Source organism: Cyprinodon variegatus, unplaced genomic scaffold (assembly GCF_000732505.1).
Source record: "Cyprinodon variegatus isolate N-32 unplaced genomic scaffold, C_variegatus-1.0 Scaffold147, whole genome shotgun sequence".
In the NCBI taxonomy this organism is placed as follows: Eukaryota; Metazoa; Chordata; class Actinopteri; order Cyprinodontiformes; family Cyprinodontidae; genus Cyprinodon; species Cyprinodon variegatus.
This window is the reverse complement of record NW_015150600.1, coordinates 658,874-677,674: the sequence shown is the minus strand read 5'-3', so window position 1 is coordinate 677,674 and position 18,801 is coordinate 658,874. Positions and strand designations below refer to the sequence as shown.

Below are 18,801 nucleotides of genomic sequence, written 5' to 3'. Positions count from 1 at the left end.
TAAATATGTTTTTCATAGAATTATCTTTATTGATGACTTAGCTAATAAACATGACCATATGAAATTGTTGAATGAGTATAATTTCTATCAATACATAGAAAGAAAGTTTATTGGACGAAGACTAATTTAAAATGCATTAACAGAGATTTAACAAGGTTTCTTACACTGGCCTGCTTTTTCTCATAGTAGCTTTGCCTCGTCTGTTCCTGTTTGACACCATCCTGGAGAGAAACACCTTTGTTTATAGATGTTCAAGATTGGCCTGTTTTTCCAGTGTTGTCCTGTTTCTCTGGCTGTGACTGTCTGGATGTGCTCTCTTCATCCTCTGACATGGGAGCTGGCTCAGAGCTCGTCTGTCTGGCTGTGTGTTTCCTAGATGGGTTCCCCTTTTACAGCTGCTTTTTGTATCTCTGCTTCTGTCTCCTTGAACCCCAGTCAGCCTCAGCAGATGGCCGCTCATACTGAGCCTGGTTCTGCTGGAGGTTTCTTCCTGTTAAAAGGGAGTTTTTCCTCTCCACTGTCGCTACAAGCATGCTTAGTGTGAGGGATTGCATTTGAGTTAATGAGTCCATGCAATCAACTGGTTTTCCTTAGATAGAAAACTTTGAATCAATTTGACTGTATGGTCTGGTGAACTGTAAAGCGCCTTAAGATGACATGTGATGTGAATTGGTGCTATATAAATAAGCTGAATTGAATTGAATTCATATCAAATATAAATTACTAACATTTAAAGAATTTGTGCAGAATAAAACATAGGTAAATTGGATGAGTTTATGTTTCCATAATTGCTGTGTCAAAAACTGAACTCAATTTGATACACTGATTAATTATATTAATTACACTGATTATCTCCAGGTGAATTGTGGAAAGTTTGGACATATCTAGGTAGGCTATATCATTGTTAGAAGAGTTTGATTGATTGATTGATTTTATCTCTTTTTATTCTTATTTTTTTATCTTTATTATATTGTATAGTTGGATGTGTGTATATATCATATAAAACTGTAACTGGAGCGTGTAACACAAGTAATTTTATTAAAGTATTTCTGATTCTGAGTCTGATTGATGGTGGTTTCTGAGTCCTTTTGTCTCACGGTCCTCTGCAGCCTTTGTTAGCTGTCAACAATGGAATGCCATCACTAAAGTAGGTGTGGACCTAATGGAGAAGAGGCCTATCTAAAGCATGTAGGGGGCACACACCAGAAGCATAAAACTAAAAACATGGCAGTGTTTAATTCTTTGATATATTATGTGAGATGTACCTAAGAGCCAGTTGAGGCTTTGGAGACCCCAGATATAACAGATAGAAAGATTTCCTTTTGGAATGTCTGTGGCTGATACTTAGATGTGAAACCAACCTTAACCACTGATCTTATCTAACTCTGCAAAAGTCTAACAAACCGCCACTTTCAATGCTCTCAACCTTTCATTTGTCAAAGAAGGTGTTATCTTGTCCAGTTAAAAAAAGTTTTCCTATAAAACAGCAATCAGTGCTCCCCTAATACTGTGGTTCGAAAAGGCAACACCTTATTTTTTTAGAATTCTGGAAAGAAAACTGTAAAGCTAAAAAAAAAAAAAAAAAAGATCCAAGAGACAATTTAATGACAGTTTCTGTGTCTGTGCATAAGAATTGTACAGGGTCTATAACAGGGGCCGGGACCACTTCTACTGGCCCCTGTTGGCCCCTGTCTAGAGCTATAGGTGGGCTGATCAATCCTAGTATCAATAATACCACCCCTCCCCCCTCATTGCAGTTTTACACCATCACATTGGTCAGCCGCACCAGCCAAACAGCAATATCCTCTGTTTTTTTGTTTTTTGTTTTTTTTATCGTTGTAAAATTTTGTTTTAAAAAGCTTTAAAACTTCTGTTTGTCTATGTTCTATTGTTTACTTGTAATATTAAAGTAAAAATCACAAAAACACTGAAAGGTCAGCAGTTTTATTAAACACCAGGCTTAAGTATAAGCATCAGTCTCAAAATTGGCGATACTGACCCTCTATTTAACTCAGTTAAGTTCAATTCGGGTGATTTATATAGCGCCAATTCGCAACACCTGTCTTATCTCAAGGCAATTTACAATTCACCAGATCATACAGTCAAATTGATTCAAAGTTTTCTATCGAAGGAAAACCACTTGATTGACACATTGACACACTAAGCATGCCTGTAGCAACAGTGGAGAGGAACAACTCCCTTTTAACAGGAAGAAACCTCCAGCAGAACCAGGCACAGTGTGAGAATAAAGAGAAGCTATGATAGGAGAGATATGATCTCTCTTTTTAATTTTCATCAGAACACTGGCTGTTGCATTTTGGATCAGTAGAAGGCTTTTAACTACAGTTTGTGGACTTCCTGATAGTAAAGAATTACAATAGTCCAACCTTGAAGTAAAAAATGCATGGACTAGTACTTGGTATCAGATCAATACCAAAATCCCTGGTATTGCCCACCTCTAGAACCGCCAAAAGTTAGTAGGAACACATCTAAATAGTACAGAATAAAAGCTCACAATGACTCGAGTTTGATATTAAAAGCATATATTAACGTTTTATTGTGTTATCATTTTTTTTACATTTTTATTTATTATAATTTTTATTCCTTTTTTTTCTCAGTGTCCTTTCTGGCAATGTGACAATAAGAATAATTGTCTTGATGCCAAAAAAAGAAAAAAGAAAAAAAAAGGACACAACAGATTTTACTTTCACAAGTGGAGAAGTACGGCTATCGCCACAGTGTTCTGCTTGATTTATGCATATAAATAGCTTTATTATAAATATGCAGGGAGTTTTTACACATTATATGGACACTGCAATGTAAGTAGAACAGGAAAAAGGAGAAAAGATGAAAGAAAGAGGAGATAAACAGTCAAACGTCTTCTGTCTGCTTCATCACCTGCAAACAGATGTAAAAAGAACAGCACAACCAACTGATTTAGTATATCCGGTGTTTTTTTTTTTATTCCTTTTCGTAAGAGTGACGTAAACATTTGCATGCAAGATTTCCGAGAGGTCTTTGAACGCAGCATTAATCGCAGCGCTATGGGACGAGTTGGATAATGAGTGATCTGCTGACTGGTTGGGATTTTCTGATGAGCTGAAAGGATCCCGCTGAGTTATGATGGTCTATGAGCGGCAGGTATGGAGGCTGAGCGGCTCTTCGCCTTTCTGGGGATGCTTTAGTTTTAATTTCACTCCCTTTAATTCTCAGATAACATGTTAAAGACCCATTTTTCCCTCCTGACGTGGTAGATGTTCCGCAACTCGGGCGCAGAGACAATGACAGCGCTGTGTTTTAACCGTGCGCTGGAATAGAGACTGAAAACCTGAAAACAGCAGCAGGAAAGTTTCCCCTGAAGACAGGAACCCAAAATGTTTGAAGCCTCAGGAATCCCACTCATCTTCCTAGATGTTATTTGCATCATCCTCGGTAGGTGAAACCTTTTCCTGACTTGTTTTTCCAACAGAAAGAGCTGAAATAAAGACAGAAAAAAAAGATTTATTTATTTATTTATTTTTTTATATGCTCAGAATAAATTTAGATGTTTCCAGACAGGAAGATGGAAAAGTCCCACCCTGTTTTAGTTCTCCTCCCAATCCCTCTCAGATCTGGATTTTCAGCTGCCTGTGTTAATATAATCACAGCAAAGGGAACTAGTTGGAAGGATAAAACAAACAGGCCTTTGCAGATAGTGATTTGGTCTTTGTTTAATCAGACTTGGACTGCAGAGCTCCAAGAAGCTTTCCCTGAGGATATTCCTCAATGCTTACTCACTGTCTGGTGGTTGGCATGGCTGCTGACTGTTCACTGTTCCTCATTTTTTTCCATAGGTTGACTCCAGTTGCTTCCCTATTTCATCTGCCCTAAGCTTAGATAACAGGGCATGTTGTTATGCTTTAGGTACTAATTTAGACTCTTGTAAAAATACTGAAGCTGTTGTATTTTCCAGCTGTTACCACCTCAAACTGTAATCTATTTTACTGAGATTTTGAGACCAACACACACACACACACACACACACACACACACACACACACACACACACACGCGTATATAACATATTTGCTATTGCAGTGATTCAAGAATATTTTATTAAAAGGTCAAATTTGCAACTCTAAACCACTTTTATGTTTTTCAACTCAGAGCAACATGGATCTTTGGATTTGAAGGTTGCAGACCCCTGGGCTAATTTTATATTTGAAACTATGGCTGCCCACCTATAGATGACAGCTTTATTTCAGAGAGACGGCTTAGAACCCCGTGGTAACCGTGGATGAGCTGCAGAGATCCACAGCTCAGGTGGAAGAATCGGTTTGCAGTGGCAAGAAGAAAGGGAAAATAAGTCGTGTCAGTGGATTGTCACAAGCTTGTTGGGATCAAACATGATCTTGGTGGCATCATGCTGAGCTGCTACAATGGAAGCGTTAAGCACTGTATATATTTTTTGGCTATTTGAGCTGATGTAACAAGAACATTTCTCCACTGTGAGATCAATGAATTGATAAATTGACTGAGTTGGAGCTATCTTACATTTGGGTCTATAGGTGTTTTTTTTTTTAAACTATTAGTTCAGGGATACTAACAATGCATTTCATAATTAAAATGCATATACTGATATAAGAAAGTCCTGTAAATCATGTTCATTTTTACAATTATTAATGATTTTCTTCTGGTCTATCATATATTTTAGTCTTTTGCTAATGGAAGGGAGTGTGTTTAAAGATGGTAGCAGTTATGCAGTGTTTGTAGTTGCAGCCATCATCTAAGTCATGAGACGCCACACCGCTTTTTCTTTTGCTCAAGGAGTTTAATTTCTTCTCATTTATTTATTTAGTTGGCATCAAATCTAAGGAGAAAAGGAAAAGGTTGCTCTTTCTCAAATCTAACAGACCTGTATGTAGCAGGGCATTCTATTTTTCCTAAGGTTTGTGCTGAATTTGTCACCAACTGTATTGTGTTGGGTAGAGGACAGCATAAATATCTTTGTTTGAACTGTAAAGGCAAGTGACCTATATTGAGTGATCTTTGTTTATCTTATCAAAAAGGGCGTCGCCACAGAGCGGAGACACAATCACTGTTGAGCTGGGAGCTAATACACAGTGAGCCTTTTATTCCAGACAGATCTTTACTCTGAGCACTAATGAAGTGGCTGCACCTCCTTGTTTATAAACAAATCTGCCTCCTGTAGTTTTTTTTAAGGATGCATACAGTGGGGGTGCTGATATGGCGTGGAGGTAGAGTGCATGACCGATATACCAGCTGTTGCAGGTTTAAGTCCCAGCCTTGCTGACCTTTGCTGAATGTCTCTCCCCTCAATTTGAACCTAAAAATAATCTTAAAAAAAAAAATGCATACAGTAGGTCTACTGAAGTTCCTAATAACTTTTACAGTTTTCTTTTATGGAGCCAGGATTTCCTGTATTAAGGTTCTTAAAACTCCTCTTCAGTCCATTTAGCTGTTTTATTTAAACACTTTTATTTTAAGAAGCTGAACTTTGACAATTAAACCATTTGGGCTCTATAGGAGACTAAACTTAGTAGATGAACCAGAGTTATCTCCAAATAACTAGGACCATGGACATAATATTTCCCCTGCACTTTTTCAAACATACATTTTGGCCCCCTGCAGGTTTTACTGTTCAAAAACAATGTTACGCTAAAGTACACAGACATTCCTCAAGCACTAGGACCAAGCGGAAATCCGCAGCGCTAGCTGAAGCCCACTTCCATGAGTTAAGACTGCCCACAAGCTCCTGATTGGCCCATCGTCTTTTTTTTTATGTGATTGACTGTCAAACACGCTGAAGTTGGTTATATTATTTAAAAAATTGCGTTCCCCCACTTCTGAAATCAAAATTTCATCCATGAGGCAGACATCGTTTATGGAAAAAAACATTTTGTGCCACAGAGCTCATAAATGGGCTGATTTTTAAGCTAAAAATACTACAATTCAACCAATTTAAAATGTATTTTAAAAGGTATTTTGACCCCAACAAGTTGATTCCCAAAGAGCTAGAAGGCTTTTTGTTGTGTTTTACAGCAATAATGGGTGACGACTTAAGGTGCAGCATATTGCGTGCATCAGAAGAGGCTGATCATCTTAACGTTTTGAATAGGGCTGCAACTAATGGCTATTTAGATAATCGATTAATCTGTGAAGTATTTAGAATAATCAGATAGCCAAATGTTCCTTAAAAAAGACTTTTTGCTAAATTAAACCAGGTGAAACTAAAAGTTTTTCACTTGAGGAGTACTGAATAGAGCATACTGATGGACAATAAAGGTTTTTTTTGTCTTAAATGCTAAATGTTTACTTATTTATTTTTTTTATCTTGGTATAATTACTGCTCTAAGTGAGTTGCTCTTTCAGATAAAGGCATATTTTACAGTCTCTATACTCCAGTTAACAATGAATCATTTTCTAAATTATTGAAAATTATCAAAATAACTGATTAATCCGATTAATTGTTTCAGCCCTAGTTAGATCTAGTGTTGATTAGGGGCATTTATTGTATCGTTTATTGTTATCGTTGTAAATTTCTAGTCATAACAATTTTGATTTATCCAAAAAATTTTGTTGCTCTGGCCTTCAACACAAATTTGTGTTATTCTAATTATTTTATTTTCTTTATTGACATTGACAAAAAATAAATAAGAATTAGTCACGATAAAAAAAAAGGGTGAATATTTCCATTGTGGCATTGGGAACTTTAAAGAATATGTTGCTACTATGGGATATTTAGTGATATAAATCACGCTTTTTTAATTAAACAATTGTCCTAAAGAAGCCTATTTTAAATTAGTATATTTCATAAAGAGTACTGTTTATAATCGTGGGGCTCCGATTACTTCAAAGAATGAATGAAGAGTGTTTTTATCGTTATCACAAAATATTGCGATAAGATTTCAAGGCCATATCGACCAACCAGCTGATCTTTGTGATGTCAAAAGTTAGAACAATAAAAAAGAAAATCATCCTTATTCTTTTATTCATTAACCAGTAAAAAGAATAATAAGCTAAACGCATTATGTCTAATAGGTTATTTAAAAAAAATTGGCTCATAGATATTTCTTTAAGAGGAATTTTTACAGCAGGAGGAATATTTCTCTAATTGTCAGGTGTGAGAGATTCAGTCTTTTAGTCAATGGTATTCATGTGTCATCATGTTTTGGTTACAAACTTCCTCTGTTCCAAACGGAAGCCTCAGGCGTTGTAGTTTCATGATTGCGAAGCTTTTGGATCAGCAGGTAAACCCACACCTGATAACCAACGTTTTCTTTTCATGTCAAAAGAATTTAATTTCCAATTTGTCAGAGGGATGGAGTACAGGCCATTGGCTGCAGCATCACAGAGGCCCTCAGGGCTGTAACACGATCAGAGGGTGTGAGCAGCAAAAACTAACCCTACTACCTGTATGTGGAGGGTAATGACAATGCTCTGCCTCAGAGGACATCTTGCTTCATTCTTCAGCCCACATATAATATTTCATTCTTTGTGTAGGCGGTTCTCGGCAGATGAAACAAACGAGCACAAGCGTTTGGTGACCTGTACTTCCTGTTTGTCAGCAAAAGACTGGCAAAGAGTGAAACCTTAAATTAGCGACTTTCTGTACTGTTCAGATTACAGGTTATCAAGCTGTCATATTTTAGATGTAGACCTCGTCAACAAGTAGCTATGAAAAACCCTACATCTCTGACTTTTTATAGTGAATAGGGCTAAAGGCACGTCGGGGAATAAACATTTAAATGTGTTAAAATGTGTGTACCTTGTATCTTTTAAGTCTTTTTTTTAGGAGAAACGAGTCCAAGCAGCTGCAGCCGAGGGCACTCTTTTATCATGATCCTTTTATGCTATTAAAATAGAACACCATTTTACTCCTTTATACATGTTTAGTCCCTCAAAATCAAGTCATTCATTAGATGAGCACCACCTTCTGTGCTTCTAAGCAATTAGAAAAGCCGCTCCGCTTTTGTTGGAATTACATGTTCTTGTTTCTTTTTAATTAAAAATAAATCCAAATATCATTCATATGTGGATTATTTCCTGTTTTTCAGTTGCCTGTTTGTTTTTTTTTTCCCAGTTGGTCTGCCGTTTTTCATTCTTACGCCTAAACATGACCCCTTCAAGCGGGGTTTCTTCTGCAACGATGAGTCCATCAGATACCCCTTAAAGGAGGAAACCATACCCTACCAACTGCTTGGAGGAGTCATGATTCCCTTCACTCTCATAGTTGTAAGACAGATTTTAGATTCTAGATTCAAATCTGCCTACTTTTCCTGTTTTCTCTTTCAATATTTGCTTATTTTCTTCCATCCTAGCTCATCTGTGGTGAGTTTATGTCCGTTTACCTATCTCGCATCAAGAATCGCCCCTTGGGAAAGAAGTATTTGTTGTGCATCTACAAAACGCTGGGGAGTTGCGTGTTTGGAGCTACTGCCAGCCAGTCTCTGACTGACATCACCAAATACTCCATCGGCCGACTGCGCCCCCACTTCCTGGCTGTGTGCAAACCAGTGTGGGCTCAGATCAACTGTAAAACAGGAGAATATGTGGAGAACTTCACCTGCACTGGGGATGAGTTTGAGGTGGCCGAAGCCAGGTGAGGTTTCCCTTCAAACCTTATTTAATCTGATTAAATCAGATTCATAAAAATGCTGCGTTGGTTGAAAAACATCTTCAGGTTTTGAAGTTGTACATTTTTAAAATGGGTAGAAACCCTTAAAATCTAAAAAAGAAGAAGTTCTGCAGTGAAATAATTGGCTAGAAGACTTTCAAACATTAGGGGCGACTTCCTCTGCAGAACTAATTTGATTAAGAAATGTGATTTGCCTACTGCCAAATATGGAGCTGAAGCTAAGGGACTCTGGTCCAGGTGGTAAAGGTTAATGAGAGCAGAGGGTGCAGCAGTAATAAAACCGTAGAGGAAGGAGGAGAGATAGTAAAGGTGTTTGGTTCAGGTGGGGTTTGAAAGCAAATACAAACAGATTATCAGTCAGAATCTGAAAGCTTGAAATAAAAGTAATTCTACTCTAATCCAGCTATAATCTCTCTTCATTCTTTTAATATATATTGTTATTCTTCTGGTCATTTATACATTTAAAGCACAGGACATAGGTGCTTAAGTGCATTGAATGAGGGGACCCAATTAGGCTGAAGTACAAATTTCATATTGCTTAACTTCAAATGCAATTGAAGCCTCTCATTCACATATGGCATAAAAATAACAGGGATTTTCTAACACTAATTTCTCCTAACATCAAAATTTAGTGCAACAATTATCAGAAAATCCAAAAAGAACAATTAACAACTATAATTGTGATAGAAATAATAACAAAGTTAGAATCACCATGAACAGTTGGATTAGACCCATTTTTAAAATTTGTTATTAATTTCTGTTTATCGTCCTTATGGCTCATCAATACTTTTTTCTTCTATTTTATTAATGTATCCCTTTATATCTGCAATAGATGCATGCATATACTTTCCTTTTCCTGCCTGTCCCACTTTTTTATGAGAGCCATTAACGAAGTATTCTATAATATCCTGTAAGGTTTGGACTTACTAGACAATTCCTAAAGGAGCTGATCTGGTGGATATAAAACTGCTTTTTAAACTCATCCTCAGCTTTGTTGAAAAATGCTAATCCATCAGGTTATAAGTGGCCTCTTAACATTGAAATTTCTTTTGGATATGATAGGGAAACGTGTTGTGTGCATAGTACAGAACAACCACAGCGTTTAAATGAACAAGATCTGATCATTTTAAAGTATTAAGTTTAATAAACAAAGGAGTTGTTGAGGGAAGGAATTAAGCATGAGCCTGACGGCTTTCTTTTGTAATAGAAAAACAGGTAGAATGATTGTTGTATAATTATCCCCCCATATGTACAAACAACAAAACTAACACAATAAATATTTAATGTATGGAAGGACGATGTATGAATATGCATGGTGAAAATGTTGTTTGAACTTCAAAATGTGTATCTAAACAAGAGTGTAACGTTTGACCTTTTTCTCTCTCATAGATTGTCCTTTTCTTCCGGTCATTCTTCCTTCTCCATGTACTGCATGCTGTTCCTTGTTGTAAGTAAATATTTTAACATACACATCCATATTTTTCTAATGGAAACCATATAAATCTTAGATTGGGCTCAGAATACATTTAATAATCCTTGAGAATGATCATCAGATGAAGACAAGTGTTGCCTCGCTTAAGAGCTTCCACTTAAGCATAGGAGACTATTTAGGCAAATGCAAAATAGACTAGCTGTTCTCTGGCTTATTAAAGAGCCCCTGACTGCATGTGATGCTGACTATCTTCTATTTACTGGCTCTCTGCGGCTTACGATTAGAATTTTAAATATCTTTTTTTGGTTTCTGAATGAATAATGCCCATATATATTAGGATTTGTAATTGTTTTACCAACCTTAGACACTTGGGTGTCCTGGTTTAGGTCTACTCTGCATCCCCAGAATTAGATCCAAATGTGGAGTTTTATTCAGTTGTTATGTTCTAACAATCTGGAACAAATTCTCTGAGAATGGCAGGAATGCTGATTGAATCATATTATGGGTGATATCATGTACAAAGCTGGCCTTACCAGGGAAAACATTGCTGCACTGATACAGAGATAATGTACACATTATCACTTCACTTCAAATCAGAGCTGAACTGGAACTGCAGGGAATGTTTATGTGTCAAGACAGGAAAGTGTCAGGTTTAACCTATTTTATTTTTATCTCGAAAGTATTCAAACACCCTTCAAAGAAAGACTATAAAAATGTCTTTTTGGAACACATGTACTGCAAATATTGAGCTAGTCTTTGTGCGATTGTACGTTCATCTTTCCTCTGATTGCTGCAGCTATACCTTCAAGCCAGAATGAGGTCAAAGTGGACACGGCTTCTACGTCCCTTGCTCCAGTTCTTCCTGACTGCCACTGCAATATACGTGGGTCTGACCCGAGTGTCTGACTACAAACACCACTGGAGTGACGTGGTCGCTGGCCTCCTGCAGGGGGGTTCGGTGGCTGTTTTCACTGTAAGTTTCCTATCATTTGGTTAAAGAATCTTTTGACGACCGATCATCTCTGCACATCTGACTTTAGACGTCCTTGCCATAAGATTTTCCTTACATTTATGTTTTGCAAGAATAGAGTTAATGCACCTTCAAATACATAAGGTTAGGGTGAGTTTATTCTCACGTTGGATCTTGCCAATCAGAGACTAAATAACCATTTTTTCCCCCCACACTGATACATTTAAGTGTTTTGCTATAATATTGTTGTCTGAACAAAGGAGAGAAACTAAAAAACAAAGCATGCTAGTTTCAACATAACATTTGCGGTTCACCTTAAAGCAATACATTCAGCGCATGTAGTACTGGAACACATCACAAATAAATGTCTTTCTGAGGGAGTAAATGACAGGAAGCTGCTACCAGTTCAATCCACATGCATTGAATTATAACTACACTTGTCCATAGATTCTGTAATTTAATGAACTTATGTTGAAAATAATGGTTATATAAAAAAAAGGGGTGAAAATGATATGAAAGATTAAAGCTACAGTGTGTAATAATTACAGGGATATACAGTCAGAAATGTAATATATTATACATAACTATGTTATTTATCATCATCTACGAGCTCAGCCTCTTAACCTTAATATTTGCGTTGCCTTAGAATTCGTTATTTATAATTACATAGGAGCGGGTCTCGCAGCCATGGAGGCAGACATCTTTGCGCTACGGCAGCGCAGAGCCAACAAACTAGCGATTGCGAGATCGCCCATTACGCTCGAAAGTAACTACGGCAAGTTGAGAGAGATGAACTGAGACGGTACTGAACAATAGATGGCAGTATTAAAATTATGTATGTAAACAATCCTCATCACTTGAGAAGGTAGGTGATGCGGACGTCGTGGAAGACATTTTGTCCCGTAACGCTCGCTGTACTGTTGGGGGGGAGAAGCGGTGGGGGGGAGATGTTCATGTTGCTGCAGTCTGCAGTCTGGACGTTAGATGTCGCTGAAAATTACACACTGTAGCTTTAAGACACCACCTGGAATATGTCAATAATCAGAAAAAATTCCACCCAGCACCATTCGGACCGTATTTCAAGAATGAGAACAAAATCATTGCCTAATAAACTTGGTCCAACCAGGTCTACCCTGCAGGACAAGGACAAGAAGGCAAACAACTATTTTCTCTGTTCAGGATCAATTTTCCTCAACAAATGCTTTTTGTAAGATGTATTAAGTTCCAGTCATGAAACATTGTTTAGTCTATGGACATCTAGAGTTTGACTTACTTGTATATGAGGACTCAGTGGGCCATTATAGATATCTTTTGAGATTTTTATGGCATTGGTATTTTATTAACTCTTGATGTTTTCTATATTTGTTTAACTGCTTAATTCATCCAGAACGAAAGCAAACAAAACTTCCCTCATCAATGCTCAGTAGTGGTTTTATTTTATACAGATCTAAAAAGCTTATCAATCTGTTCAGTAGTCCAAGCACATTTTCTCAAGTGACTGTTTGAGATGCATTTTTTCAGTCTACAGTTTTAACTTGAAAATGACAGTTCACTGGTGTCTTTCCAGATTAAAGAAAACATAAAAAACAAACAAAAAAACATGGGATCTTACTGTTGTAGTTTCAGCAATGTCATCTGGAGGTTTAGGTCTTTGACAGATTTGTGCAGATCCCTTTCCTCCTTTTCTGAGTTATATTTTAGTGCTTAATTTTGCCACAGGACTTCTTGTACCGCCTTTGGGAACACTGACTGCATACACAGCTGGATAGCTGTTTTGGTTAAAATACCCACATCAGGCTTTAACCCCTTAAAGCCTTAATCATTAAATCAATGTCAGAAAACTATTTTTTTAAACTTGATTTGTCAACATATCGACAAATGAAAACAAAATGAATTTTTGATTCATTTGTGATATATTAGGCATTTCTATGCTGTTTATTGTAGGTTTTCTCATCACTACACACGTTTGACTGTATGTCAGGTTTTTCAAGATCAAAAATATCGCACTGATGTTATGGTGATACAACATTATGCACTTGATGTAAAGGTTTAAAGTAGGCTGTTTGTTACTCTGAGGTAAAACATAAATGATGACCCAAACATTTCAATCACACAATTCCAACCATGTGCAAACAATAGGGAATTAAAAAGTTGATTTACTTACAACAAATTCATCATGTGAAAGAATAATTTAGAAGCGTGAAAGGATTGTGAACAGGTATCCGAGGATAGATCCTTGTGGAATACCTTTAGATGGGTTAATACAAGCGTTCCTTATGTGGAGTCCTGCTTTGGACTTGGCTCAATTAAATTGGTAGCATTAGAGTCTAATAATCTGCTCTGTTACGTCTACCAGATCAGTGTTTCACAGATTATTTTTTAAAGTTTTATTAAGTTCTTATTCTCTCAATATTCAACTTAGTTAAATAGCAATAAGAACCAGTTAAAGGAAATGGGCTATACAATGAATAATTCTGAAAAATAACATGCATATATACATTTATGAGGATCTTAATCCATTAATTATTAAAATGAATCAATGGATCCATATTTACATGAGTAAAAAAATATTTGGCTGAGCGTATATAAAACAAAGAAGAGATCTTTTAACCAATACAGTTTTTTTTCCTTTTTTATACTGTAATCTATTCTCTCCCAAACCACATTTCTGTTTTTTAAATCGGCTGAATTAGAATGGTAAGAAACTCATTTATTTTAACAAAATTTTTTAAATCTTTTGATAGTTTGGTTCTGCTGACACTAAGGAAACAAGGTGCATTTAAACTGATAACACTAATGAAGGTTATGGTTTTGGTTCTTTCTGTTTATGTCTTTCATTTTTAAAGATTAATTCAATGAGATTATGGTCTACCTAGATATTTTTTATGCATTCAAATTGCATTCTGAGCTACAGTGCTTAATGTTTGATATATGCCTCATTCTGTCTCCTGCAGGTGTTCTGCGTCTCCAACTTCTTCTCTCAGCCAGTGGAACCAGTAGTTTCGCAAGAGGAAGAGGCCTCTCACACCAGTTTACAGGATAACCCCAGCAATGGTAACCACTACGGCAGCACTGAATGACTTTGGTGCCTCAAAGACGTTTCTCTGCTCAGCCTCTAGTGCAAAAGGAACTCAAAGTGGACCTAAACCCATGAATAAACAGCACGTCTTCTAAATTGCCTGCTGCGCGTTGGGAAGAATGTCCTCTGCCAGCTTTGATTACATGGTGCCATTCTTTGCAGCACGAAGGCTTTAGCTGCTACCTGGTGTAGCTTCAACTACAGAGACAAATGATCTGCGATGTTTACTTGTAGCAAATACTTGTCTGATTTGACTCCTTGAATGAATATTCCTTTTTTTTTTAAAAGATAATGAGCCTCTGTATCCATGCTGCAAGCTGGCTTGTAGAGGTTTGGTTGTACCTTTGCTTAAGGAAACTGGGAATGTCTTATAAACAAGGTCTGAGATTTTAAAAATAATATATTTTATATTGATTTTTGCCTTAGATCTATGCTGCTGCCTGATGTCAGCTTCTTCCCAGATGTAATTGTATATGTGAAATACAATCATATTTTGTTTTTTTTGCCAGGCAGTGAGTCTGAAAGTGCTGATATGTTGTTGTTTTTTCCCCTGAATTTTTAAAATATATTGTTAAGACAAACAAGAACATTATGTATTTTTGTCTGGAAAATACAAATTGACCGGATTTCTGAAAATGTACCACAGTAAACGCTTCATGAGGCAGATTTACAATTCAAGTAGGTAAGGAAGTAACAAGCAAGCAATCTTTTAAGCGCCTTTACCAAGTTATAATTAGAGGATTTTGCAAAAAAAAAAAGGGGGTTATATTTTCTTATATTGCTTATTTTCTCTGATTACTGTTACAGTAGTGCCTATTTGTGAAGCAGAGGTAAAATGACCATCATTTAAAACCTTTTATAAAGAAAGACCTGATGTGGGATGTATTAATAGTGAACTCTACATAATCAAGTACAGTTACTTTTCAAAGGCACCTGGTTAGTTAATAATTTTCATTGTTGGATTAAACCGAACACGCCCACCCTGTGAGGATGCATGGTAAGGGCAGCATCATCCTGTGGTAAAGCTTTTTTTAAGCAGGGACAAACAAGTCAGTAGGTCTTTGGAGGCTGGAAAACACTTGAGACCAGGGTTATGATTTAGATCCCAGCGTAGAAGCAATAGAATTATACCCATATAATAAAATGGCGAAGTCAAAGTCTAGACTCAGATCTGATTAGGGATTTGAGGTTAAGCCTCAGAATAGCTCACATTCAGTTTCACACTTGTCTGGATGGATTATCTATGAGGTTGATTCCTGTTTGTGAAAAGAAAGGGAAACTAAAGCTTTTGGGTCCCATTAAAATGTTTAATTTCTGTTCATCTGTTGAATTAATAAACCAATAAAATATATGAAACATATTTATGGTTCAACAATGGTTAACATGTCAAACTGGAAGAAAAAAAAGTTCAAGGAATGTTATATAAAGAGCTACTACAGAACTAGAACTGTACACAGAATTTAACTGCTGCTTTGTCATTGCATAATGAGAAACTAATAGTTTCAACTGAGCTTGTGCAAATACAAAAAATGAGTGATATCATTTTGTGTTTATGACTTCTTTTAAATTTGTAATTGCAAACAAAAAGCTTTTAAGTAGAATTACAATGCTAAACCCTTGTGGTTATTCATAAAACTGGTCTTGATCAATGTTTCTTCAAGTTACCTTTAGTGTAACATTTTCCTGCACTAATTTTCACTCCTTCATAATATTTGCATGTTTAGTCTTAAGACTTTAAACATATAAACAAGTTAACATTTATTTTTATTTTGGTCATATGGGGGACATTCCACAGGTTGGAACAAAAAACACCATGTAAAGAAAATATAACTAATCTGTCATTTGGGCCTTATTGGGTTTTGGAGAGTTGCAGCTTCCTGCTGAGAGTATGAAGACTATTTTTCTCTTGGTGCAACTGAATTTTATTTTATCCCACCCCAGAATTTAATATATTTAATTCATTTTGACTGGATTAAGAAGACAGCAGGGGAAGCAGCTTTACTGGGGTATCATTCATGTGAAAACTACTGGTTGCCTTGCTAGAAAATACATTAGAAATACTGCAGAGTTTAGACAGGATCCAAGAAATGTTGACATGCCTTCAGTTAGTAACCTTTTGGACTCAACTTTTTGCTAATAGTCTGTTAAATCGTTACTTTATCTATTTTCTCAGGTTGGATTTTTACATGGATGTGTTGTGCAACTTATGGCTCTTTAAAGAATGAACTAATGAGCTATAAATATAAAAATATAATATAATAATTAGATTATTCCACCAGAATAATCTAATTATTCTAGTGGAAATTTTGATTGAAAATAGCCCAGAATCCCGCAGCCGCCTCTTCACTGTAGATGTTGACACTGGTGTTTTGCGGGTACTATTTATTGAAGATGCCAGTTGGGGACCTGTGAGGCGTCTGTTTCTCAAACTAGAGACTCTAATGTACTCATCTTTTTGCTCACTTGTGCAACGCAGCCTCCCACTTCTTTTTCTACTCTGGTTAGAGCCTGTTTGTGCTGTCCTCTGAAGGGAGTAGTACACACCATTGTAGGAATCTTCAATTTCTTAGCAATTTCTCGCATGGAATGGCCTTCATTTCTAAGAACAAGAATAGACTGTCGAGTTTCAGATGAAAGTTCTCTTTTTCTGGCCATTTTCAGCGTTTAATTGACCCAACAAATGTGAGGCTCCAGAAACTCAATCTGCTCAAAGGAAGCTCAGTTTTGTAGCTTCTGTAATGAGCTAAACTGTTTTCAGATGTGTGAACATGATTGCACAAGTGTTTTCTAATCATCAATTAGCCTTCTGAGCCCATGAGCAAACACTTCGTACCTTTAGAACACTNGCAAGATCACAAAGTTTGAGAAGGCTTTCCTGCAGCACATTCTTAGCCAGCAACAGGACCTGCTGGCTGCAATCAAGTAAATTATAATTTTTTTTTAATCTTTAAAGTCTATTTAAAATATTTGATCTAACATTATTTTGTCCTTTCAGGGCTGATGGCAAGATCTCAGAGGCATCAGATGCTAAACTGAAGCAGATTGTATTGAACTTCCTGTCCAGTTTTGAGTAATGGGTTGCACTTCTTCTGATCCTCAGTGAGCTACTTGTCTGTGTCCTTCATAATGCTTATACATGTGAACACACTGAAGGCCAAAACCTCCATGTACAGATTTCTCAAAATAAAATTTTCCAAACCCCCCTGCTGTGCTGTGTAACTTTGGTTATGTGTTTGACTGCAGCAGATTTGAGTTAAGGCAGACCAGCCAACAAGTCATCAGATGTGATTCTGAATATTTGTTTCTGGTGCTCCACATTCATTAAACATATTGACTGTAAGAAGTTGTTAGATCATATTTAAATAGACCAGATGAGAGGGCTTGCATTAGTTTTTGCTGAACCTGTCCTTCACTGGTTTTCTAAGGATTGAGCTGTAAACCCATGTTCTGTGGGTGGAATGAAAGGGTAAAAATGTTTGGTATACTAGTAATAAATGCTGTGACAAAATATTGTCCTGTCTTGTTTTCAGACTACATTGAATATTTATTGGCTTTCTTTTATTGTTTTAAAAGCCTTTTTCAGAACTTGGTCAAACTGAAAGCTCTACTTTGTCATATCTTTGCATATGGATTTGAAAAGCTATCAATACTTGCAACTTTTTAACTTTGCAACTAATCTATTTTTTTTCTGGCAATTTGCATAAACTGTAGCTGTTATATTCCTTGGGGGGTGTGTGTGTGTGTGTATATATATATATATATATATATATATATATAAATATTGTTTTCTGTTGAAAGGAACCCTTAGAGATTATCAGCAATTATCCCTTCAAAATGTGCCTTACCTCTGAAAATCTACCAGTATCTGCTGAGCTGTCGTTGTTTGTTATTGTCTTTTCTTTCAGCAGCACAGAGCTTTCTCTGCCAGGCTAAAACCAACAATAGTCCTCAGTAAGAGCAGCTCCACTATGTCACATGTCTGACTTTAGCTCACGAGGGAGGCGACCATGTTGTTGGAGGACTTGAACTTCACAACACATTTTTTGTTCTTATTTACTTTCCAAGTTTCAGATTAACACAGAGAGAACAGTGTGTTCTTTTCTAAAAGGCTGCGTAGACAGTTTAAGAGGAGACAGAAAGGAAGTGAGAATATATATAGTTGTTTTTTAAAGTTTACAAACTAGTCTGTTAAAGACACAAAATCTGGCTGCCAGTAAAATAAATTGAAAGCGGCAAAAGTAATAACATATAAAAATGATTAAAAAAATGAAATCATGGCATTGATTTTGAATATATACGCAGTGTCTTTGCTGTTACTAGAAATGCACATTTCTGGACCGAGATGTATTTCCAGGGATCTGCTTTTTGGGGGGGTCACTGCCCCGAGGGCCCCAATGACCATGGGCCCCACTGATGCCTTGAACTTCTGGGTTTCCTCCAGCTCTTCTCTGAGCCCCTGGTAACTCATGTTTCTTTTTCCAGATGCTGGAGTCGCATGGTGTTACTATGACTCCCACTATGGTTTTTCTCCACTCTTTTTCACCACCACAATGTCCGGTTGGTTTGCCATTACCAACCATTATATATATATATATATATATATATATATCAGGTGATTCCTGTAATGTTCAAAATACTTAAAACCTGTTGACAAGTTTATTGGGAGTCAGGTACTTTAATTT

General features: G+C 36.6%; 1 protein-coding gene and 1 long non-coding RNA gene across 3 annotated transcripts; both read left to right on the top strand.

The window, feature by feature from the left end:
• The first annotated feature begins 3,004 nt into the window (after positions 1–3,004).
• On the top strand, positions 3,005–14,644 carry LOC107086274 (lipid phosphate phosphohydrolase 1-like). 2 transcript variants are annotated; one of them, XM_015377103.1, is made up of 7 exons: positions 3,005–3,141; positions 3,255–3,432; positions 8,084–8,235; positions 8,322–8,602; positions 10,028–10,085; positions 10,867–11,043; positions 13,995–14,644. In XM_015377103.1, the coding sequence occupies exons 2-7, from the start codon at positions 3,375–3,377 to the stop codon at positions 14,118–14,120; spliced, it is 852 nt and encodes a 283-aa protein (XP_015232589.1). In that variant the 5' UTR covers positions 3,005–3,141; positions 3,255–3,374; the 3' UTR covers positions 14,121–14,644. The 2 variants fall into 2 exon arrangements, with proteins under 2 accessions (XP_015232589.1, XP_015232590.1); XM_015377104.1 differs by having other exon boundaries at positions 3,038–3,432.
• Positions 14,645–16,952: 2,308 nt separating this feature from the next.
• On the top strand, positions 16,953–17,383 carry LOC107086284. Its single transcript, XR_001481301.1, has 2 exons — positions 16,953–17,041; positions 17,115–17,383. It is a non-coding gene; the product is annotated as an uncharacterized LOC107086284 (long non-coding RNA).
• The last annotated feature ends 1,418 nt before the right edge of the window (positions 17,384–18,801 follow it).